Source organism: Mirounga angustirostris, unplaced genomic scaffold (assembly GCF_029215605.1).
Source record: "Mirounga angustirostris isolate CCGP_5_RB_7025 unplaced genomic scaffold, mMirAng1.0.hap1 SCAF_13, whole genome shotgun sequence".
NCBI classification, from domain to species: Eukaryota; Metazoa; Chordata; class Mammalia; order Carnivora; family Phocidae; genus Mirounga; species Mirounga angustirostris.
In genome coordinates this window covers 100,960,020-100,978,023 of record NW_026991721.1, presented here as the reverse complement: position 1 = coordinate 100,978,023, position 18,004 = coordinate 100,960,020, and the positions used below count along the sequence as shown (strand labels likewise).

General features: G+C 42.3%; 2 protein-coding genes across 7 annotated transcripts in view; both read left to right on the top strand.

Annotated features, from left to right (window-relative positions):
- LOC123857806 (carotenoid-cleaving dioxygenase, mitochondrial) overlaps positions 1-5,916 on the top strand; it is a 102,224-nt gene extending 96,308 nt beyond the window's left edge. For all 6 annotated transcript variants that reach the window (XM_064577432.1, XM_054512301.2, XM_054512300.2 and 3 more), the window contains 4 exons: positions 1,209-1,346; positions 2,818-3,000; positions 3,695-3,805; positions 5,062-5,916. In XM_064577432.1, the coding sequence (XP_064433502.1) occupies positions 1,209-1,346; positions 2,818-3,000; positions 3,695-3,805; positions 5,062-5,175 (546 nt within the window). In that variant the 3' untranslated portion in view covers positions 5,176-5,916. The remainder of the gene's footprint in view (positions 1-1,208; positions 1,347-2,817; positions 3,001-3,694; positions 3,806-5,061) is intronic.
- A 3,200-nt stretch (positions 5,917-9,116) lies between these two features.
- Positions 9,117-16,209, top strand: PTS (6-pyruvoyltetrahydropterin synthase). Its single transcript, XM_045895030.3, has 6 exons — positions 9,117-9,273; positions 11,253-11,332; positions 12,572-12,594; positions 12,976-13,032; positions 15,527-15,597; positions 15,772-16,209. Exons 1-6 carry the CDS (start codon positions 9,185-9,187, stop codon positions 15,893-15,895), a joined length of 444 nt encoding a protein of 147 aa, XP_045750986.1. The 5' UTR covers positions 9,117-9,184; the 3' UTR covers positions 15,896-16,209.
- Positions 16,210-18,004: the final 1,795 nt, after the last annotated feature.

Genomic DNA, 18,004 nt, shown 5'->3' with positions numbered 1-18,004 from the left:
GCTTAAAAATAGCACTAAATCTTTACTTGGTAAAAATTTTTCTGTGTGAGGTGGAGATGATACAGACCAGGTGTATGAGGGGAAATGGCACAATTTGCCCTCCATTTTACAGTATTTCAAGAGAAGAAAATGTGCTTAAAGCATTCTCATTGTCAGAAAAAAAATACACTTATTTTGTTAGTCTCCTGCTTAAACATGATCTCTACAGGGAGGTTGTGTTGGGGGTTCCCAAAGCTACCCTTGGTTTAATGATTCACTAGGAGGGTTCACAGATCTCAGAAAAATCAGCAAATGCAAAGGTTCATGGGATGAAGTCTAGAGAAAACTGCCAGGTGCACCCTTCTAAGTCCTCTCCAGTGGAGTCAGGACACACCTGATTTCTCTAGCAACTTGTTGTGACAGCGTGTGTGAAATGTTGTGTGCCAGGGAAGCTGGTTGTCCAGGGTTTTGTTGGGAATCAGCACATAGGCACAAAGCCCCTACACACCCTCGGTTAGCAAAGCTCCATATGCCCACAAGGAAGCAGGTGTTCATTATAAATCACATTGTTAGCATAAATTGTCTGGACAAACTAGTACAGTGTGTACAGTTTGTCTAGTACTCTACTAGTAGACAAACTAGTACTCAAGACCTCAGGCATGCAGAGCCACTCTTGTCAGACAGAACATTCCAAGAGCTTAGTTTCCAGGTGTCAGCCAGGAACCAATCATGAAAACAGAGCTTTCTTGAGAATGTGCCAGGATTGAGCAACCCAGGCCTGCTAAAAGTTAATGCTTTTCCATGCAGAGTCCTAGTCTGACTAAACATGAAGAAGGAAGCACCCTGTTACTCTCTAGGCTCTCACCCTACAGTATGTTTCTTAATGGCACTTATCACTATCAGACCTTGAGCTATCTAATCGTTTGTTTATTTGACACGAATTCAATAACATGTATTTTAATTCTTATTTATTATCATCTTTTCTCCACTAGAATATGAGTTCCATGAGGCAGAGACTTTGTTCACTGTTGCATTCCCAGTGTCTAAAACAGTGCTTTGCCTATAGAAGGTACTTAACAGATATTTGTGGAATAAATGAATGAATGAAAAATATCACTTATGCAATTACTTAGGAATGCCAATAAAGTTGACTGGGTATAAATTATTGGGACATGCTGTTACCCCATGAATGACATTTTCTCATCTGTTTCTTTGTCTCTCCTGAACAGGTCTATAATTCAGCAGGCAGATCTTTCCCTCGAAGGTTTGTTTTGCCCTTACATGTCAGTTTGAATGACCCCGAAGGAGAGAACCTCAGCCCATTGTCCTATTCTTCAGCTAGTGCTGTGAAACAAGCTGATGGAAAGGTATGATATGAAAGGACATTAGACGAAGACTTTGATTTTTAGTCATGTTACTTCATTCCTTGGCTGTTCTCCACAATGTTTTGTGCCTGATAAGTCTGATAACATTCAGCTGAGCAGGGTAAGGTCACAATAATTGCAGAATTCTGTCCTTTTTGTGTTTTGAAACAGATAGGTACAGTTTTCTAATGGTTGTGAAATGCCTAAGTTTTTGAGATTGTTATTGATCATATCTCCACCTTTTAGATAATTTGCACTTACCATGTTATTGTTTAGCTGTCAGTGTTTTAGCTTTAGTAGAATAAAAAGCCCACTTCCACCTCTTATGCCATTTGACAGCTTCATCACAAAACCTGATATATTTTTTTTTTTTTTGAGAAAGAGAGAGAGAGAGAGTGTGCTTGTGCAAGTGGGGGGAGGGTGCAGAGGGAATCTTTTTTTAAAAAAAAATTAACATATACTGTATTATTAGTTTCAGAGGTAGAGTTCAGTGACTCATCTGTTGCATATAACACCCAGTGCTCATTACATCACGTGCCCTCCTTAATGCCCATTACCCAGTTACCCCAACCCCCCACCCACCTCCCCTCCAGCAACCCTGTTTGTTCCCTATAATTAAGAGACTCTTATGGTTTGTCTCCCTCTCTGATTTCATCTTATTTTATTTTTCCTTCCCTTCCCCTATGATCCTCTGTTTTGTTTCTTAAATTCCACATATGAGTGAAATCATATGGTAATTGTCTTTGTCTGGCTGACTTATTTCATTTAGCCTAATACCCTCTAGTTCTATCCAAGTCATTGCAAATGGCAAGATTTCATTCTTTTTGATGGCTGAGTAATATTCTCCCCCCCACCCCGCCGTGTGTGTGTGTGTGTGAGTGTATACACTACATCTTCTTTATCCATTCATCCATTCACCTGTTGATGGACATCTGGGCTCTTTCCATATTTTGGCTATTATGGACATTGCTGCTATAAACACTGGGCTGCAGGTGCCCCTTTGAATCACTATGTTTGTATCCTTTGGATAAATACCTAGTAGTGCAATTGCTGGGTTGTAGGGTAAGCTCTATTTTTAACTTTTTGAGGAAATTCCATACTGTTTTTCAGAGTGGTTGTACCAGTTGGCATTCCCACCAACAGTGTAAGAGGGTTCCCCTTGGAGAGAGAGAATCTTAAGCAGGCTCCACACTCATTGCAGAGCCTGACACGGGGCTCAGTCATACAACCCTGAGATCATGACTGGAGCCAAAATCAAGAGTCAGATGCTTAACTGACTGAGCCACCCAGGTGCCCCCAAACCTGATCATCTTTTATGCATTCATACATATGATGGAAAGAGGAACAATGGAAAAAAGTGACTTAGAGTCTCAGTCCCCAAGCCCTGTCACAAACTCCTAGCACCCTCACTGACCTACACTGAATAAGTGTGCAAGTAAACAATTACTGCATATCTTTTTGGAACCTCTTTTAGATTTGGTGCTCTTATGAAAATCTACATCCTGAGGATCTAGAGGAGGAAGGAGGTGTTGAATTTCCCCAGATCAACTATGGCCAATTCAGTGGCAAAAAGTATCGTTTCTTCTATGGTTGTGGCTTTCGGCATTTGGTGGGGGATTCTCTGATCAAGGTTGATGTGGTGAATAAGACACTGACGGTAATGCAAATCTTTTTCTCTTTCTGAACTCTTTTTTAAAAAATATTTTATTTGAGAGAGACAGAGAGCATGAGCGGGCTGGGGAGGGGCAGAGGACAGGGAGAAGAAGACTCCCCACTGAGCAGAGAGCCCTTCACTGGGCTTGATCCCAGGACCCTGAGATCATGACCTGAGCTCAAGGCAGATGCTTAACTGACTGAGCCACCCAGGTGCCCCTCCCTTTCTGAACTCTTAAATGACTTGTTCTGCACTTTGAATTAGTTTCTGTTTTGTTAAAGTAGCTCTTGAGATCCTTTAATATTTAGGCAGCTCAGCCATTTACTTTTATTAAGTTTGAGAACCATGGTATCACCTAGGCTAGGGGTATATTCTGTCTAGGAAATCTTAAATGAATCACAAGCCCAGAAAAACAAGTCTCTGCATGATCTTATTTTTAGACAAATAATGGGGTTCAGGTTGTTGGGACATTTATATTTCAGGTTGATGGGAAATTGTACAAAGTGTGTTTGATGATGATGGAGTCTGCAGCTGCAAAATCACCCCCCACCCCACCCATTCAACTCAGTGAGCCTGATTCTTTTACTGTTGGAATATTGTATTAGACAGCCAAATTCATGCTGGGAATGACAAAAGCTATAGAAGGCTTCCTGCTCATAACTAGCCTTCTATCAAATACTTTTTTTGGGACTTCTAGATTTGGAGAGAAGATGGCTTTTACCCCTCAGAACCAGTGTTTGTTCCAGCACCAGGAGCCAGTGAAGAAGATGGTGGGGTTATTCTCTCTGCAGTGATCACCCCTGACCAGGTAAATGTATCTCCTCATCACTAGTTAAAAAGAGAAGTAGCAATGAGCCTTTTGAGGATTATATTCAGTGATGCTATCAATAGTTTTTGATTCCAATACAGCACTTTCTCCCTTGTCTTCCTCTCCTCATATGTACATACCCTTTTATCATAATCCATGCCTTATTATTACTTTAACGTTCTATTTATAGAATCATCCTCATAATTTACATTTGCATAGGAATTCATTTACAAACGACTTTCACACATGTCACCTTATTTACTCATCAGAACAGCTTTGTTGGATACCATTTTACACACGTGGAATTTGTAACTTAGAGTTGAGAGAGTTTGTGTCAGATCATAGTAGTAAAGCCCGTGTTTAAATCTGTCTTCTGACGTCTAGTCTGATGTTCATGCCACCAACTGTGCTGCCAGTTTCATCCGAGTGCCCCAAAAGTCTAATGTGGTGAGCCCTAGTGTCTCAATCATGTTGATGTCTTAACTTCTTGTCTAAGGCCGTCTTGTGGCAAATAGGTTGAGTACCAGCTTTGACCAGTTATTAGTGGGTGCCTGGGATGTAGGATTCTGGGGCTTTTTATTTTATCTTATATTTAAAAGATTTTGTTTATTTGACAGAGAGAGACACACAGAGAGAGGGAACACAAGCAGGGGGAGTGGGAGAGGGAGAAGCAGGCTTCCCGCAGAGCAGGGAGCCTGATGTGGGACTCGATCCCAGGACCCCGGGATCATGACCTGAGCTGAAGGCAGATGCTTAACAACTGAGCCACCCAGGCGTCGCCTGAGGCTTTTTAAGGGTTTGGTGAGAAAAGTGCCGTGATCAATTACTAATATCTGCCATAGGCTTAGGAGGACTTTGTCCTCATACCATGTACTTGCCACTCATGTAATTACACCAGGGCAAATATCAATCTGCCTTGTAATGCTACCCTTTGTACAGCTCCAAAGTAACACAAAATGGAAACATTTCTAATTTGGAAGAAAAAAATTCTGTCTCTTAGGAGATTGAAAAGGGGCAGGTAAGGAGATCCTTAAACTCCAAGAGATCCTCTGAAGGTAATTGATACAAACAACTTAATTTCTTCAGTCTAGGTATGAACTTCTTCAGCCATAATGTCCTTCTCGGGCTCGTTCAGCCATTCAGCAAACATTTAGTGAATGGATGGATAGTCAAGCACTGTGCTAGGTGGTGAGGATAGATAGGAAGATGCGTAAGACATTATCAAAAGAATTTTCAGTATTGTCTTTCTGTTCTAGAATGAAAACAATTTTCTCCTAGTCTTGGATGCCAAGAACTTTGAAGAACTGGGCCGAGCAGAAGTACCTGTGCAAATGCCTTATGGGATCCATGGCACCTTTGTAACCATCTGATGGAGCAATTCGAAACACCTGGAAACTAGCTTTAAAATGAACATGCTCCGGGGCGCCTGGGTGGCTCAGTCGTTAAGCATCTGCCTTCGGCTCAGGTCATGATCCCAGGATCCTGGGATTGAGCCCCTCCTCAGGCTCCCTGCTCAGCGGGAAGCCTGCTTCTCCCTCTCGCACTCCCCCTGCTTGTGTTCCTGCTCTCGCTCTCTCTCTGTCAAATAAATAAATAAAATCTTTAAATAAATAAATAAATAAATAAATAAATAAATAAAAAATGAACATGCTCCGTACAAAAGGGAGAGCAAAAAGGGCACCTTCCCTTCCAAACCACAGACACCTGGTTTTAAAATTTCTATTAAAAACAGAATTCTTGAGATAATAATGGTTTTATAATTTTTTAGAGCTCTTTCTTAAAAACATTAAACAAGTGTTGATACAACCTTTTGAAGAGAGTTTTAAATTTATATTTACTAGATAGATCTTCCTCTAGATAATAAATATACGAGAAAGAAAAAGTAGAGCTAGGGGCACCTGGGTGGCTCAGTTGGTTAAGCGACTGCCTTCGGCTCAGGTCATGATCCTGGAGTCCCGGGATCGAGTCCCGCATCGGGCTCCCTGCTCTGCAGGGAGTCTGCTCCTCCCTCTGACCCTCCCCCCTCTCATGTGCTCTCTCTCTCTCTCATTCTCTCTGTCTCAAATAAATGAATAAAATCTTTAAAAAAAAAAAAAAAAAAGAAAGAAAAAGTAGAGCTGTGTCATTACCACCACCAGTTAGCGTGGGTGACGGAGGTTCTCACACTTGAGAGAAAAAATACAAATAATCGTAGATAGTAAAATATGAATATAGCTCTAAAAAGCACCTCGTTTTTCCCCGTCACAGCCTGCCTGTTAGCACGGGTTCTAGGGCTCACAGAGGACGGGAAGCAGCTATGTCATGCTTAGAGGCTTTCTTCCAAACTGTTTCTCTGCTGTCCACAGACGCCACAGTAGTTGAACCACCGACTGCCACCTTCTGCCCTGCCCCCAGCTCAGCCTTGGGAGGGTGTTGTTTTGAGGGACGTCACTAAAATCAGGCATTTCTTCTAATCTCCAGGTGTATAGTTCTCCAGAAATTGATGAGAAGTCAGTAGGTCTTCATTCAGTCGGGCAACAGGTGGCACTAGAGGCCATATAATCTCATTTCTAAACCCCCTCTCTCACCCCCAGTTTTACCAACAGCCCAAATCCCGCTACGTCTGTCACTTAGACCATACTCTTGCCAACACCTTCAAGATCTCTCTCTTTTTTTTAAAGATTTTATTTATTTATTTGAGAGAGAGAGAGAGAAACAGCATGAGAGGGGATAGGGTCAGAGGGAGAAGCAGGCTCTCCGCCGAGCCGGGAGCCCGATGTGGGACTCTATCCCAGGACTCCGGGATCATGACCTGAGCCGAAGGCAGTCGCTTAACCAACTGAGCCACCCAGGCGCCCCCACCTTCAAGATCTCTTGTTCCCTTTTCCTTCAGTTATACTTCCTCTCTCCACTTAACTCCAGCCTGGGGCCAGTTAAACTGTCCTCTCTCCCTCTGCATGTTGAATGTTGCTGGGGAAGCCTCCTAGATGTGTAGTTTGGGGCAACTGTGAACTCATGGTTCATGCACACCCCTGGACCAGCATAGCCAGTTTCTTCCCAGTTATCCTCAGGAGTTATTACAGACATCATAAACCTTGTCCTTTTCAGTGAAGTGTTCCCACAGGTACAAAAATGCCACAGGTAATGGTTTACATTGTGGCAATAAAGTGAAAGTTCTAAGTTTTGTGTCTGGCTTGATGAAACACAAAACAAAAGCAGTAGGTACCAGAATGACGAGAAGATGCCTAAATACGGCTAAGACAGCAGATGTGGGAGCTTCGAGGCTGAAGTCATTGTAAGAGAACGTAAATATATCTCACAGAAATCCTCAAAAAGGCATTGTACTCCCCCAGACAAGACATGGAAGATTGTTTTAGACCTTATCTGGATCTAAAGGGTGGAGGAGATTCTAGCTGACTTCTGTGAAGTATGCAAAGCTGATAACGTCTTTCCTCTATAAATTCCATCCTAATCACAGGGAGTGAAGTTCAAACATATAAAGGTTAGCGGTACAATCATAAGATTTTGACCCAAGGATGCCCAAATTCTTCTGTGGCTCTGTCATCTATGAGGTTCTTGAAGGAGAAGACAAAAAAGGATCAATGACGTTTTGTAATATGCCTATGCCTGGTAATCTAGTGCAGAGAGTTCTGGTAGAATTGAATGAGCATATGACTAAGTTTAAGCCTAAGCAGGGCTTCTTCCTCTCCCTAAGCCCAGCTTATCACTCAGCAGTGTCCAGAGACTCAAGGAAAGGGAGTATGTGGTGCATAGGGAAGGGGTAAAGGGACTAGGGCTTCCCCCTTGTGACTTTCTCTTAACTAATTACATCTGCAAAGACCCTATTCCAAATAAAGTCATATTTTGAGGTACTGAGGGGCTCAACATTAATATTGGGGGGACATGGTTGAATCCGTAACAGGATCACTGAGGGTAAATTTGGTGAGTACCCTTAATAAAAACATTTAGAGAAAGAGCTCTGCAAATGTAATGCCATGTTCTACTAAAGTAATTATAGCAATTTCTCAGAAATTCCTTCGGCTTTGTATTTTGATTCTTAAGACTTCGTTCGGAATGAGCCAAGTATTTTATCCCCGATGTGGTCAATGCCCAGGAAATACTGTTTTATTGTAAGTGGTCTTGGATGAGTAATTCACTTATCTGGGCCCGTGTTTTCCTATCTGTGAGAGGACTGAACTAGATAATGTCTATCTCATATGTCTCCGAAGTTTATCCTTCTTTGGCATTTTTTTACAGCCCAACAGGGAAGAGAATAAAAATATTTGAAAATGTGTTAATGTTTGCTACATGACAATAATTTCATGCAGAACAGAGTATGTAGCCGGAGACAGGAGACATTTGAGAGAAATCAACATTTGGGGCCCGAATGCCTGCCACTCTCATGATTTAGTCTATCCTTCCCAGTACCTGGAACCCTGCCAGCCTCATGGTTAGCTATTCAGTACGTATTTAGTGAGGAAATGAATGATGAAGAGAGGTGACATAATACTGGGAACTGCAAGTAGTGTGGATACTCCTTATAGATAGGTGTGAGGAAACAAGATCCGTTCACTCTGGAGGTGACAGGGAATCTCTAATGTGTGTGTGTTCACGGCTGCATGTGTTCACACTGTGATAAATGGCTTCATGTGTGTGGATGAGAAGGAGAGCTTGAGAATTTCCCTTAAGAAGAAGAATCTTGGGCGCCTGGGTGGCTCAGTTGGTTAAGCGACTGCCTTCAGCTCAGGTCATGATCCTGGAGTCCCGGGATCGAGTCCCGCATGGGGCTCCCTGCTCGGCAGGGAGTCTGCTTCGTCCTCTGACCCTATCCCCTCTCATGTGTTCTCTCTCTCTCTCAAATAAATAAAATCTTAAAAAAAAAAAAAAGAAGAAGAAGAATCTTTACAAACAGTCCAAAGGTAGTATCATTTCCGAAAGCCAAGTGCTCCCACACGTGCCCTGGAATTCCCGCTCCCTTTATGCTATAAGTGGATTGGCCCTGGGGCTCCTCTCACAGTAACCAGCCAGGGGAGGTTACCCTAACTAGGGCTTTCTGGAAGGGAGTGGCAGGAGCATCTCAAAGAGGTCCCTCCAGTACCCAAAGTGTGCCCCGGCTGACCCTAATGGCCCGACTTGACCAAGGGCTGACCAGTCAGTATAACGAAAGACACTAAGGTCCTACCCACCTTTTCCGACCGACGCTGGGAGGTTTGCTTCGCTTAGCCCAACTCTGCTCGCCCAGAGACTCCCCGTACCGGACGCTTTACTGCCTCCAGACCAGCGGAGGGAGCCAGTCGCAGCGCGGGGTGGAGCGCGCGTCCCAGCGCGCCGGCCGCACTGCGCAGACGCGGGACGCGCCGTCTTCCGGCCCCCGCGCCAGCCGAGTGCGCAGGCGAGGCGATGAGCGTGGCGGGCGCCGGCCGGGGCTGTCGCCGCCGGGCGCGCGTGTCCCGCCTCGTCTCCTTCAGCGCGACCCACCGACTCCACAGGTGGGGGCGGCGCCCACAGTGCCCACGGTGGGGGGGCGGGGCCCGGTGCGGAGCGCAGCTGGGAGAGCCGACGCGCGCCCCCGGCCGCCCTGGCGCCGCGCTGACGGTGACAGCTGGAGTCGACCAGAGGAGGCTGTGGGGCGCTGTAGGGCGCGGTGGCAAACGGAGCCGAGCGGAGGGCACGGCCCTGCGTGCGGAACCCGAAGGCTAAGGTTCCCCCGCGTCTCGGAGTCCAGTCCCCTGGAGCAGCTTCCGGGGAGCGCACGTTTCCTAGTGGAGCGCGAAGGGTCGCAGTGGCGCCCAGAGCAGTTCGCCTGGCCCGGCTGACACGGTGTCAGACACGTGGTGAACTCTCGGCAAGTGTGAGCTGCTGTGAGGTGTCAGGAGCGCTAGCCACCATCTCCGGGACCGCCCCAGCAACCCAGGTTTATGCCCTTCTTAGCACAGGTGTCACGAACCCAGGCGCTCCCTTCCTAGGGCAGCCCTGAGAGCAAGCCGCACAGCCGGGATTTGAACCCGGAGCGTGCAGGCTGCTTGACTGCATGAGGAGGTGATGTTGAGGAGAGTTTTGCCTCTCATTAGCAAGCTCCGCTCTCAGCGTACGTTTCCCTGTCCGTAGAGTGAGGATAGTAATTTCTTTTTTTTTTTTTATTTTAAAGATTTTATTTATTTATTTATTTGAGAGAGAGAGAGAGAGAGAGAGCGCAAGAGGGGGGAGGGGCAGAGGGAGAAGCAGACCCCCCGCCAAGCAGGGAGCCCCACGCGGGACTCGATCCAGGGGCTCCAGGATCATGACCTGAGCCGAAGGCAGTCGCTTAACCGACTGAGCCACCCAGGCGCCCGAGGATAATAATTTCTTTTTTTTAAAGATTTTATTTATTTATTTGAGAGAGAGAGAGTGAGAGAGAGAGCGCAAGAGGGGGTAGGGTCAGAGGGAGAAGCAGACTCCCTGCCGAGCAGGGAGCCCGACGCGGGACTCGATCCCGGGACTCCAGGATCATGACCTGAGCCGAAGGCAGTCGCTTAACCGACTGAGCCACCCAGGCGCCCGAGGATAATAATTTCTAACAAGAGTCATCCATTCATTCACTGGGCAGGTATTTGTGACCAGCGTGTCAGGTCTTGTACTAGGTGACAGGGATGCGGCAGCGATCAACACGTACCTGTCCCCGCCTTGTGTGCGGAGTGCACGATCTGGCCAATTTTGTGGAGGGTACAGTGGGATAATTTTGTGCCAAAGCTTTGTGAATCGTAGCATTCTCAATGTACGTGGATGAGGGTGGGGCGGGGGAGAAGAAAGAGAATCTCAGAAAGGAAGGGGTGGTATAATAGGACGTTCACACATAGAAGGCCTCATTGAAGATGCATAGTCGATTGGACAGCTATAGATGTAAAAATTCATTAAGAAAACTGTTTTCTGCCCAGAATACAGCTGAGCATTGTAATTGTAAATTTTTACTTAATTTGAATACTGCTGTATGGATGGGTGAAGTCAGTGGGCAATAATTCTGGCATAATAATGCGAGATTGTTAAAGAGGAGACGTAGTAGGTCATGTAATTATTTTTCAGGAGAAATGGGATTTTTAAGCCACTTGAAGACAGGCGTCTTCTTTTATCATTGTAAGTCCTTGCTTCATTCAAGCCAGGCCTCCTATGTAATGGGTACCCAGTAAATGTTTGTTGAGTTGAAAAATAGAAGGGCCTTGAGCAGATCAGTTGGAATCTTGCTGTGGAACAAGGGTGTGGACTTTGTTCACACTCATTTGTACATTACAGTAGCCTAATTAAGGGGCATACACTGGTTCCTGACAGAAAGTGGAATAATGAAATCAAGTTGATTTATGACTCCCATTTGGTGAGCTAAGATAATAAATTGTGAAGCTTTTCAAAGGCTAGAGCAAATAATAAATGTAGGGAACAGAGAAGGTGTCTGAACTTGTGTCATGTTATTTTATTTATTTATTTATTTTTTTGTCAGCAAATCTCTGAGTAATGAAGAAAACTTGAAACTGTTTGGGAAATGCAACAATCTAAATGGCCATGGGCACAATTATAAAGGTGAGAGAAAAACTGATGAAATTTTAGCCCTTTCAATAAGGGTGAAAGTGTGATCAGCAAATACAGTCTGAACAAGTAAGAAACTTTATGGACAAAGCATATTTGAGCCTTGAATGAGAAGTTACATGGAAGTTCAGAATGAAAAAAATCCGTTGCCTTGGTTGGATGTGTCTTAAATTTTACCTTGCAAATATCTGCTCTGTTAGAGATAACAAATGGTTTAAACAATTTTTTTTTGCCTTGGCGTTAGTGTGCATAATGAGATTCTTTTGGCACCTGCTTCCTTCTAATTAGGTATTTCCGAGGCTAATGTTAAAATTAGATCTTCTTAGAAACATTAGATTGTATTCTTTGTGTAAATAATGACTGACAAAAGGGAGATAGTGACTAGGAATATGCTGTATGCCGGGAAAATAGGTTGAGTCTAAAACTGCCTGCAGTGTTCCAAGAAAATAATTTATGTGAGTGTAGGAGACTTGATTCTTTGAGATAAAGCTGATATCTCAAAAAGCCCTGTGAGCATAGAGTATCAACAGCATATAGTTGGGTAGAGTAAAAAGATTCAAAAGGTGTCAAAAGATCAGAATTTCTAGTTTAGTTACCACCTTTTACTTGATCTATGATATTTGTCACTTTTAGTTTGCTCACATATCACATAATACCTAATGGTGTTTGTACGGAGCTGAAAAATATACATAAAAGTCACTAATTTGTAAAACACTCTGATCATCATTTTTCAAATGCTTATACAAGCAGTTCTTTAATTTACAAAATATTACCATAAACTGTATATGTTCGTGTGATTGTAGGGATCAGAGTTTTAGGCCCAGTAGTGGTTTTGCTTGCTGAGAAAGGTGCTGCCCAGCGTTGGGCCAACTTGGTGTGTAGCTGGATGTCTTCCTTACGTTCTACTTTTTCAGGTGGTGATCGAGCAGCATCTCAATCCTACCTAGTGGACATTCCTACCTAGTGCATCAATATCATAAGCTGAATGCACACCCTTTCTGGCTCTGGCTGGGATCCTCTGCTTAGCCAAAGCTCCTGCTGAGCTTCTCTGTCTTGGCCGAGTCTTGCTTTGGTTGAGAAAAAGATCTTAACTAAAAGAACAGCTGTTTGAGGGAAAACATAAATAGAGCTTTGCAGGATAGAGACCTAACAATTTATGATGTTAACTTATGCTTGGGTGTTATCTGTTGAAAGTCATGTGGTTTTTTTGGTATTCTGTTTTCTTTCCCATAGTTGTGGTGACGGTGCATGGAGAGGTACGTGCTGAAAAGATCTGTGTGATTTGTCCAAATTGCTGGGCCCTCTCAGCCAACACGATGGATTCTGTGTTGAAAAATTCTGTTCAAATCAATATTGCTTCATTGTTGTCCATTGTGTATGGTGAGCTGCTGCCATTCTAGGCCTTTCCTCTCCCAAAGGGTTATCTTTAATCTGCTCTATGTGGACAGGTAGAAGAGCAGTACCATGAAAGGGGTTCCTGGAGCACCTGGTGTTTCCATAATGAGATCGATGAGTGTCCCGGGGATGAAGGCAGACATGGGCACGATTTCTGCACATTGTACAGCCTTTAATAATTTAACAGAGGTTTAAATATGAAGAGCATATTATAGTAACATTCACCTTTGTTTATTCTTTAGATTGATCCTGTTACAGGAATGGTTATGAATTTGACTGACCTCAAAGAGTATATAGAGGTAATGTCATGTTGGATGCTTATTACGTACTGTCCTCTAAGTGTATTTGGTGGCCCCCTTATCACTTCCCCAACCAAGTATCTCCAGAGGTTCCATGACCTTGTGAGTGGAATTGGGTGTGGGAGTAGGGAAGTAGTTGGAGGAACTACTCTCATGTTTTTCTAAAGGTGTTTGGTGATTTAAGGGAAATAAGTCACAGTTGTATTGCAGTGACGGGAATAACCTTAACAGGCTCGTCTTTCTTGTATTTCTTGCTGGTGTATCCTGATTTCCTCCATTTAACAGATTCTGCCTTTCTTTCAAGACACAGTTTTCTCCTTGAGGCTTTCTTTTCCTTCTCTGGATTTTCCTTATGCCTTTGATCATAGATTTTTAACACTACCCTGTGTTATTCATTCTAATTTTATCATAAACTCACTGAGGCAGTTCACCATAGGGATAACACAGAAGAAGGAGTTCAATCAAGGACTTGCTGACTGTATCATTATAGAAATCCTGCATTGTCAGAGACCTTAGAGATTATCTAAACCAACTTTTTCATTCCATAGATTAAGATTGAGAGAGGCCAAACAGTTCACGGACTTGCCTTAGGTTGTGTGGTTAGTCTTTTACAGAATTGGGAGTGGACTTCCTTCTATCCAGCTTTGTTATTATTCCATCATTTTACCTGTTCAGTTCTTCACTTAAACTCTGCTTTTTCTTTTTTTTAAGATTTTATTTTATTTAACAGAGAGATCACGCACACGTACAAGCGGGGGAGCGGCAGAGGGAGAAGCAGACTCCCCTGCTAAGGAGGGCTTGATCTCAGAACCCTAGGATCATGACCTGAGCCAAAAGCAGATGCTTAACTGACTGAGCCACCCAGGCGCCCCCTCTGCTCCTTACTCTTGTTCTAGAATCTGACATTTGTCTCATAAAAATGCTATTAATGATCATTACTGCTTCCGCAGTACTTATCATCCATATATTCAGCAAGTTCGCCCGCTCTGCATCAGTCTTCGAGCTAAGTACCAGGAGTACACAGATGAGTGTGACATAGCCCTTACCCACAGAGTGCTCATGTTACTTTTTTAGGAGGCAGACGATAATAAGTGCTCAGGAAGTTTCAACTGAATAAATGAATAAGAGGGGTGCCTGGGTCACTCGGTTGGGCAGCTGACTCTTGATTTCAGCTCAGGTCATGGTCTCGGGGTCCTGGGATCAGCCCTGAATTGGATTCTCTGCGCAGTGGGCAGTCTGCCTCAGGATTCTCTCTCTCCCTCTGCCTCTCCTCCCACGCGTGCATGCGTGCTTTCTCTCATAAATAAATAAATCTTCAGAAAAGAAAAGAATAATCAGTGAATGAACAGATAGCAGTGTGTTTTAAGTACTTTAGGAAGCTATAAAGACAGAATTTTTGCATTTATTGGGGACATAAAATATATATAAACGGAGTGCTGTACAATCCAAGACAAGAGTATAGGAAATATGAGGCATCCCATGCGTGCATATGACCACGTGCTAAAGGAGAGGTTCTGTGTAGAGAACTCTTCCCCACTTTTTGTACCTGATGGACACCATGCAGTCCAATCAGTAACAGTGGCTCATCGTGGCTTATAGAGTAAAGTCAGAGAGGCCTGTGGAAGAAGCTTCAAAACAAAAGTTGGGACCTGAACTGGAATTGAAGAGAAAACAGGTATTTTCTTGATATCCATGTTGGAACTGCCCTTCATTTGCTCTGTTTTAAAGGCTATTTGGTTTAAGGCTTAACTCTTTTTATATGGTTCTGGTTTTGCTCAAAAAATGATTATTATTAATGTACTCTTCTGAGAACCATACCATTGGGAAATTAGATTGTTTCACAAGTGCTTAGATTTTGTACACTAGCTAAAAGTAAAAAGAAAGAATAAGGCAATTACTGTTCTTGCCACTGACAAGGGAAAACATTATGTTAATATATACACGTATTAGGAAGCAATGGTCTTCACATATTTATATATTTTTTCTCCTCTAAGAGTCCAAGATCATTCTTAAATTACTCCTCATAGCAGAAATTTAGAACTACTTACATAATTTCACTCTTAGTCTGCTTTGTAAAATGTAGTACTCACTGGATCCTTCTCCTAATGACATTGTGGTGTTGGGCCGAAGAGAAGACTGTATGGAGAAGTATTTTTGGGATTAGTATTTTTGGTAAGTTTATGGACAGAATTCAAGAAGCGTTAAATTCAGTTCTGAACCGCAATGGCTGGTTACAAGAAAGCTCCAGTGAATTCTCTACTTTTAGGTTTCTTACCTCTTTGCATTTAGTAATGAGGAGAACCAGTCATTATGGAGATCTGGGCTTGCTTTATTTTTCAACCTTAAGCGTTGCTTTGTGAGACATGGACGGAGTACTTACAAGTACTGAGTTAGCGGCTAACTGATGAGTTATGGTTTAGAAGCAAAGATAGAACACTTTGGAATTTGAGTCCTAAATGGAATGAGTGGTGTTTTTCCTTTGTTTTATCTATAGGAGGCAATTATGAAGCCCCTTGACCATAAGAATTTGGATCTGGATGTGCCATACTTTGCAGATGTTGTAAGGTGAGTAGAGAGTAAGAAAGAAGAATTGCTGTCAACATTTTATCTGACCACTGCGTGATTTCTGAAGTTTTGTTTTAACATTATCTTTTAAATCTAGAATTTCTGTTCTCTATCAATATCAAAAATGAAATTTTGTTTATTTGCCTTTGATCTTCTTTCCTTTTTTTTCTACAGCACGACAGAAAATGTAGCTGTATATATCTGGGAAAACCTCCAGAAATTTCTTCCTCTGGGAGTTCTTTATAAAGTAAAAGTGTATGAAACTGACAATAATATCGTTGTCTATAAAGGAGAATAGCTTTTAGGGGTTAATACTGTAGAAAGACTAATTTCTTTCCATATTTGAAAAAGGTCTTTATCCCCTGGGACTATTAAGAAGTCGTCACATACTTGTTATGCCTCCACATTGTGTTCCGGAGTGCCCAATTGATTGAAATTGTTGAGTGTAAAACCTGTTGTGAATTCAAATCTATCTTAAAACCAAACTTGTAAAACATCCTGAGTATCATTTAGAGAGTCTTTTATTTATAGATTAAAAATCACTTCATTTTCAGTAAAATGTTGTGGTGTGGAATTTAAAAGTAAAATAAATCAATTTTTGTTTTTCAGTTATCTCATTTTTAGTATTCATTTTTTTCTTGGTATAATATGAATGGAAAAAGTGTTTATAAGACATCGTAGGTGATACTTAAAAAAACAAAACTACAGGTGACCACAGAACATATACTTCTTCCTTGATTACTTCTCAGGTATGTAGGGACACAAGTTTATTCAGTGAAAATGAGACACACAAATCACATTGGTGATGCATTGTAGGTGGATGTACAAGGATTGATGAAAATATCGTTTAGTGCACGTTGTTCAATGCAGTTTTGCATGTCTTACTGAACTATGAGTTGCTAGTGAGGATCAGCATGTTCACTGAACATTTGTTGGAGTATCATTATACTATTATGTATATTTGTCCATGTTTCCAGACCTTATGGTCACCTGAACAGTTTTAATTCAGATAACTGAAGAATAATCACATAATAATCATTAAACTTAACACCTGCTTAAGTTGAACTGTATTCTTGGCGTCTGGTTTCTTTTCTTCATGACTAAATCTGCAAGAATGTATTTGCTTGCTTTGCACAAAGAACTGTTCTCTCTTGTATTCTCATTTGTATCCTAAACTTTTTTTTTTTTTTTAAGATTTTATTTATTTATTTGAGAGAGAGAGAGAGAGAGCACATGAGACAGGGGGAGGGTCAGAGGGAGAAGCAGACTCCCTGCTGAGCAGGGAGCCCGATGTGGGACTCGATCCCGGGACTCCAGGATCATGACCTGAGCCGAAGGCAGTCGCTTAACCAACTGAGCCACCCAGGCGCCCCTGTATCCTAAACTTCTTAAAGGTAGGGTTTTATTTTTCTCTCCACACAGCAACTAGTACACAATAGATTCTCAGAATGTTGCCGCCTGAAAATAGTAAAAAGACTATGCAGTTATTGCTATACTAGAAAAATTTTAAAAGGAGTACACTTTTATTCTGGAGAGTTAGAAACCACAGGGATTTTATAAATTTCGATAATCAATGCCCACTTAATTAAATTTGAATGTGTTTTAGTTACCAGACACAATTTTTGTTATGTATGCTTGTATTCTGTATTGATTACTTGAAAGACAGGATTTTTAATTCCCACAGATACCATGCAAGGTGGATATTATTCCCATTTTGCAGATGAGAAAATTAAAATTCAGTGAGTTTAAGCGGCTTACCTAGGATCACTCAGCAAATAAATAGCAAACTGAGTGTATGACACTCAGAGTTTGTCTGACTCCTGAACACAGACTCTAAAATATATAATAAATAAAATATATAATGTATTTGAGGATTTTTTAAAATAGATCTAATTTTGTAGATCTGATACCACATTAGAAAAACATTTTTCACAGTAGCATGGGTACTCCAGATATTTGCTGTTCATGAGTTGCTTCAAGAGAACCTTTTTTTTTTTTTGCTCTCCTTAAAAAAGTGAGAAGTCTGTCTGTCTATCTGTCAGATTGAATGGGTGAGTAAAGGAGGGCAGGACCAAAGATAGTATGTAGGTGATTTTCTTATGTCTTCCTAGAACCTGCTGTCAGAGACCCTATTGAGCTGTATTGTAATTGTTGCTTTACCTTTTTGTGTTCTTACTGCCCTGAATTCCTTGTGAGCAAAGTCTTTATTCTAAGCAGAGTATCTGGTAAATAGCGCTCGGTAATTTTGTTGTTGATTAAATATATGAATGGCATATTGGTAGAAACTATTGAAATTTTGTAGTGCCCTATACATAATGGGCACTTGGTAAATGTTTCTAGAATCGAATAATGTGAGAGTTTCGAGGCTTGAATTCTGGTCCTCGTACTGTTACTATTCAGGTGTGTC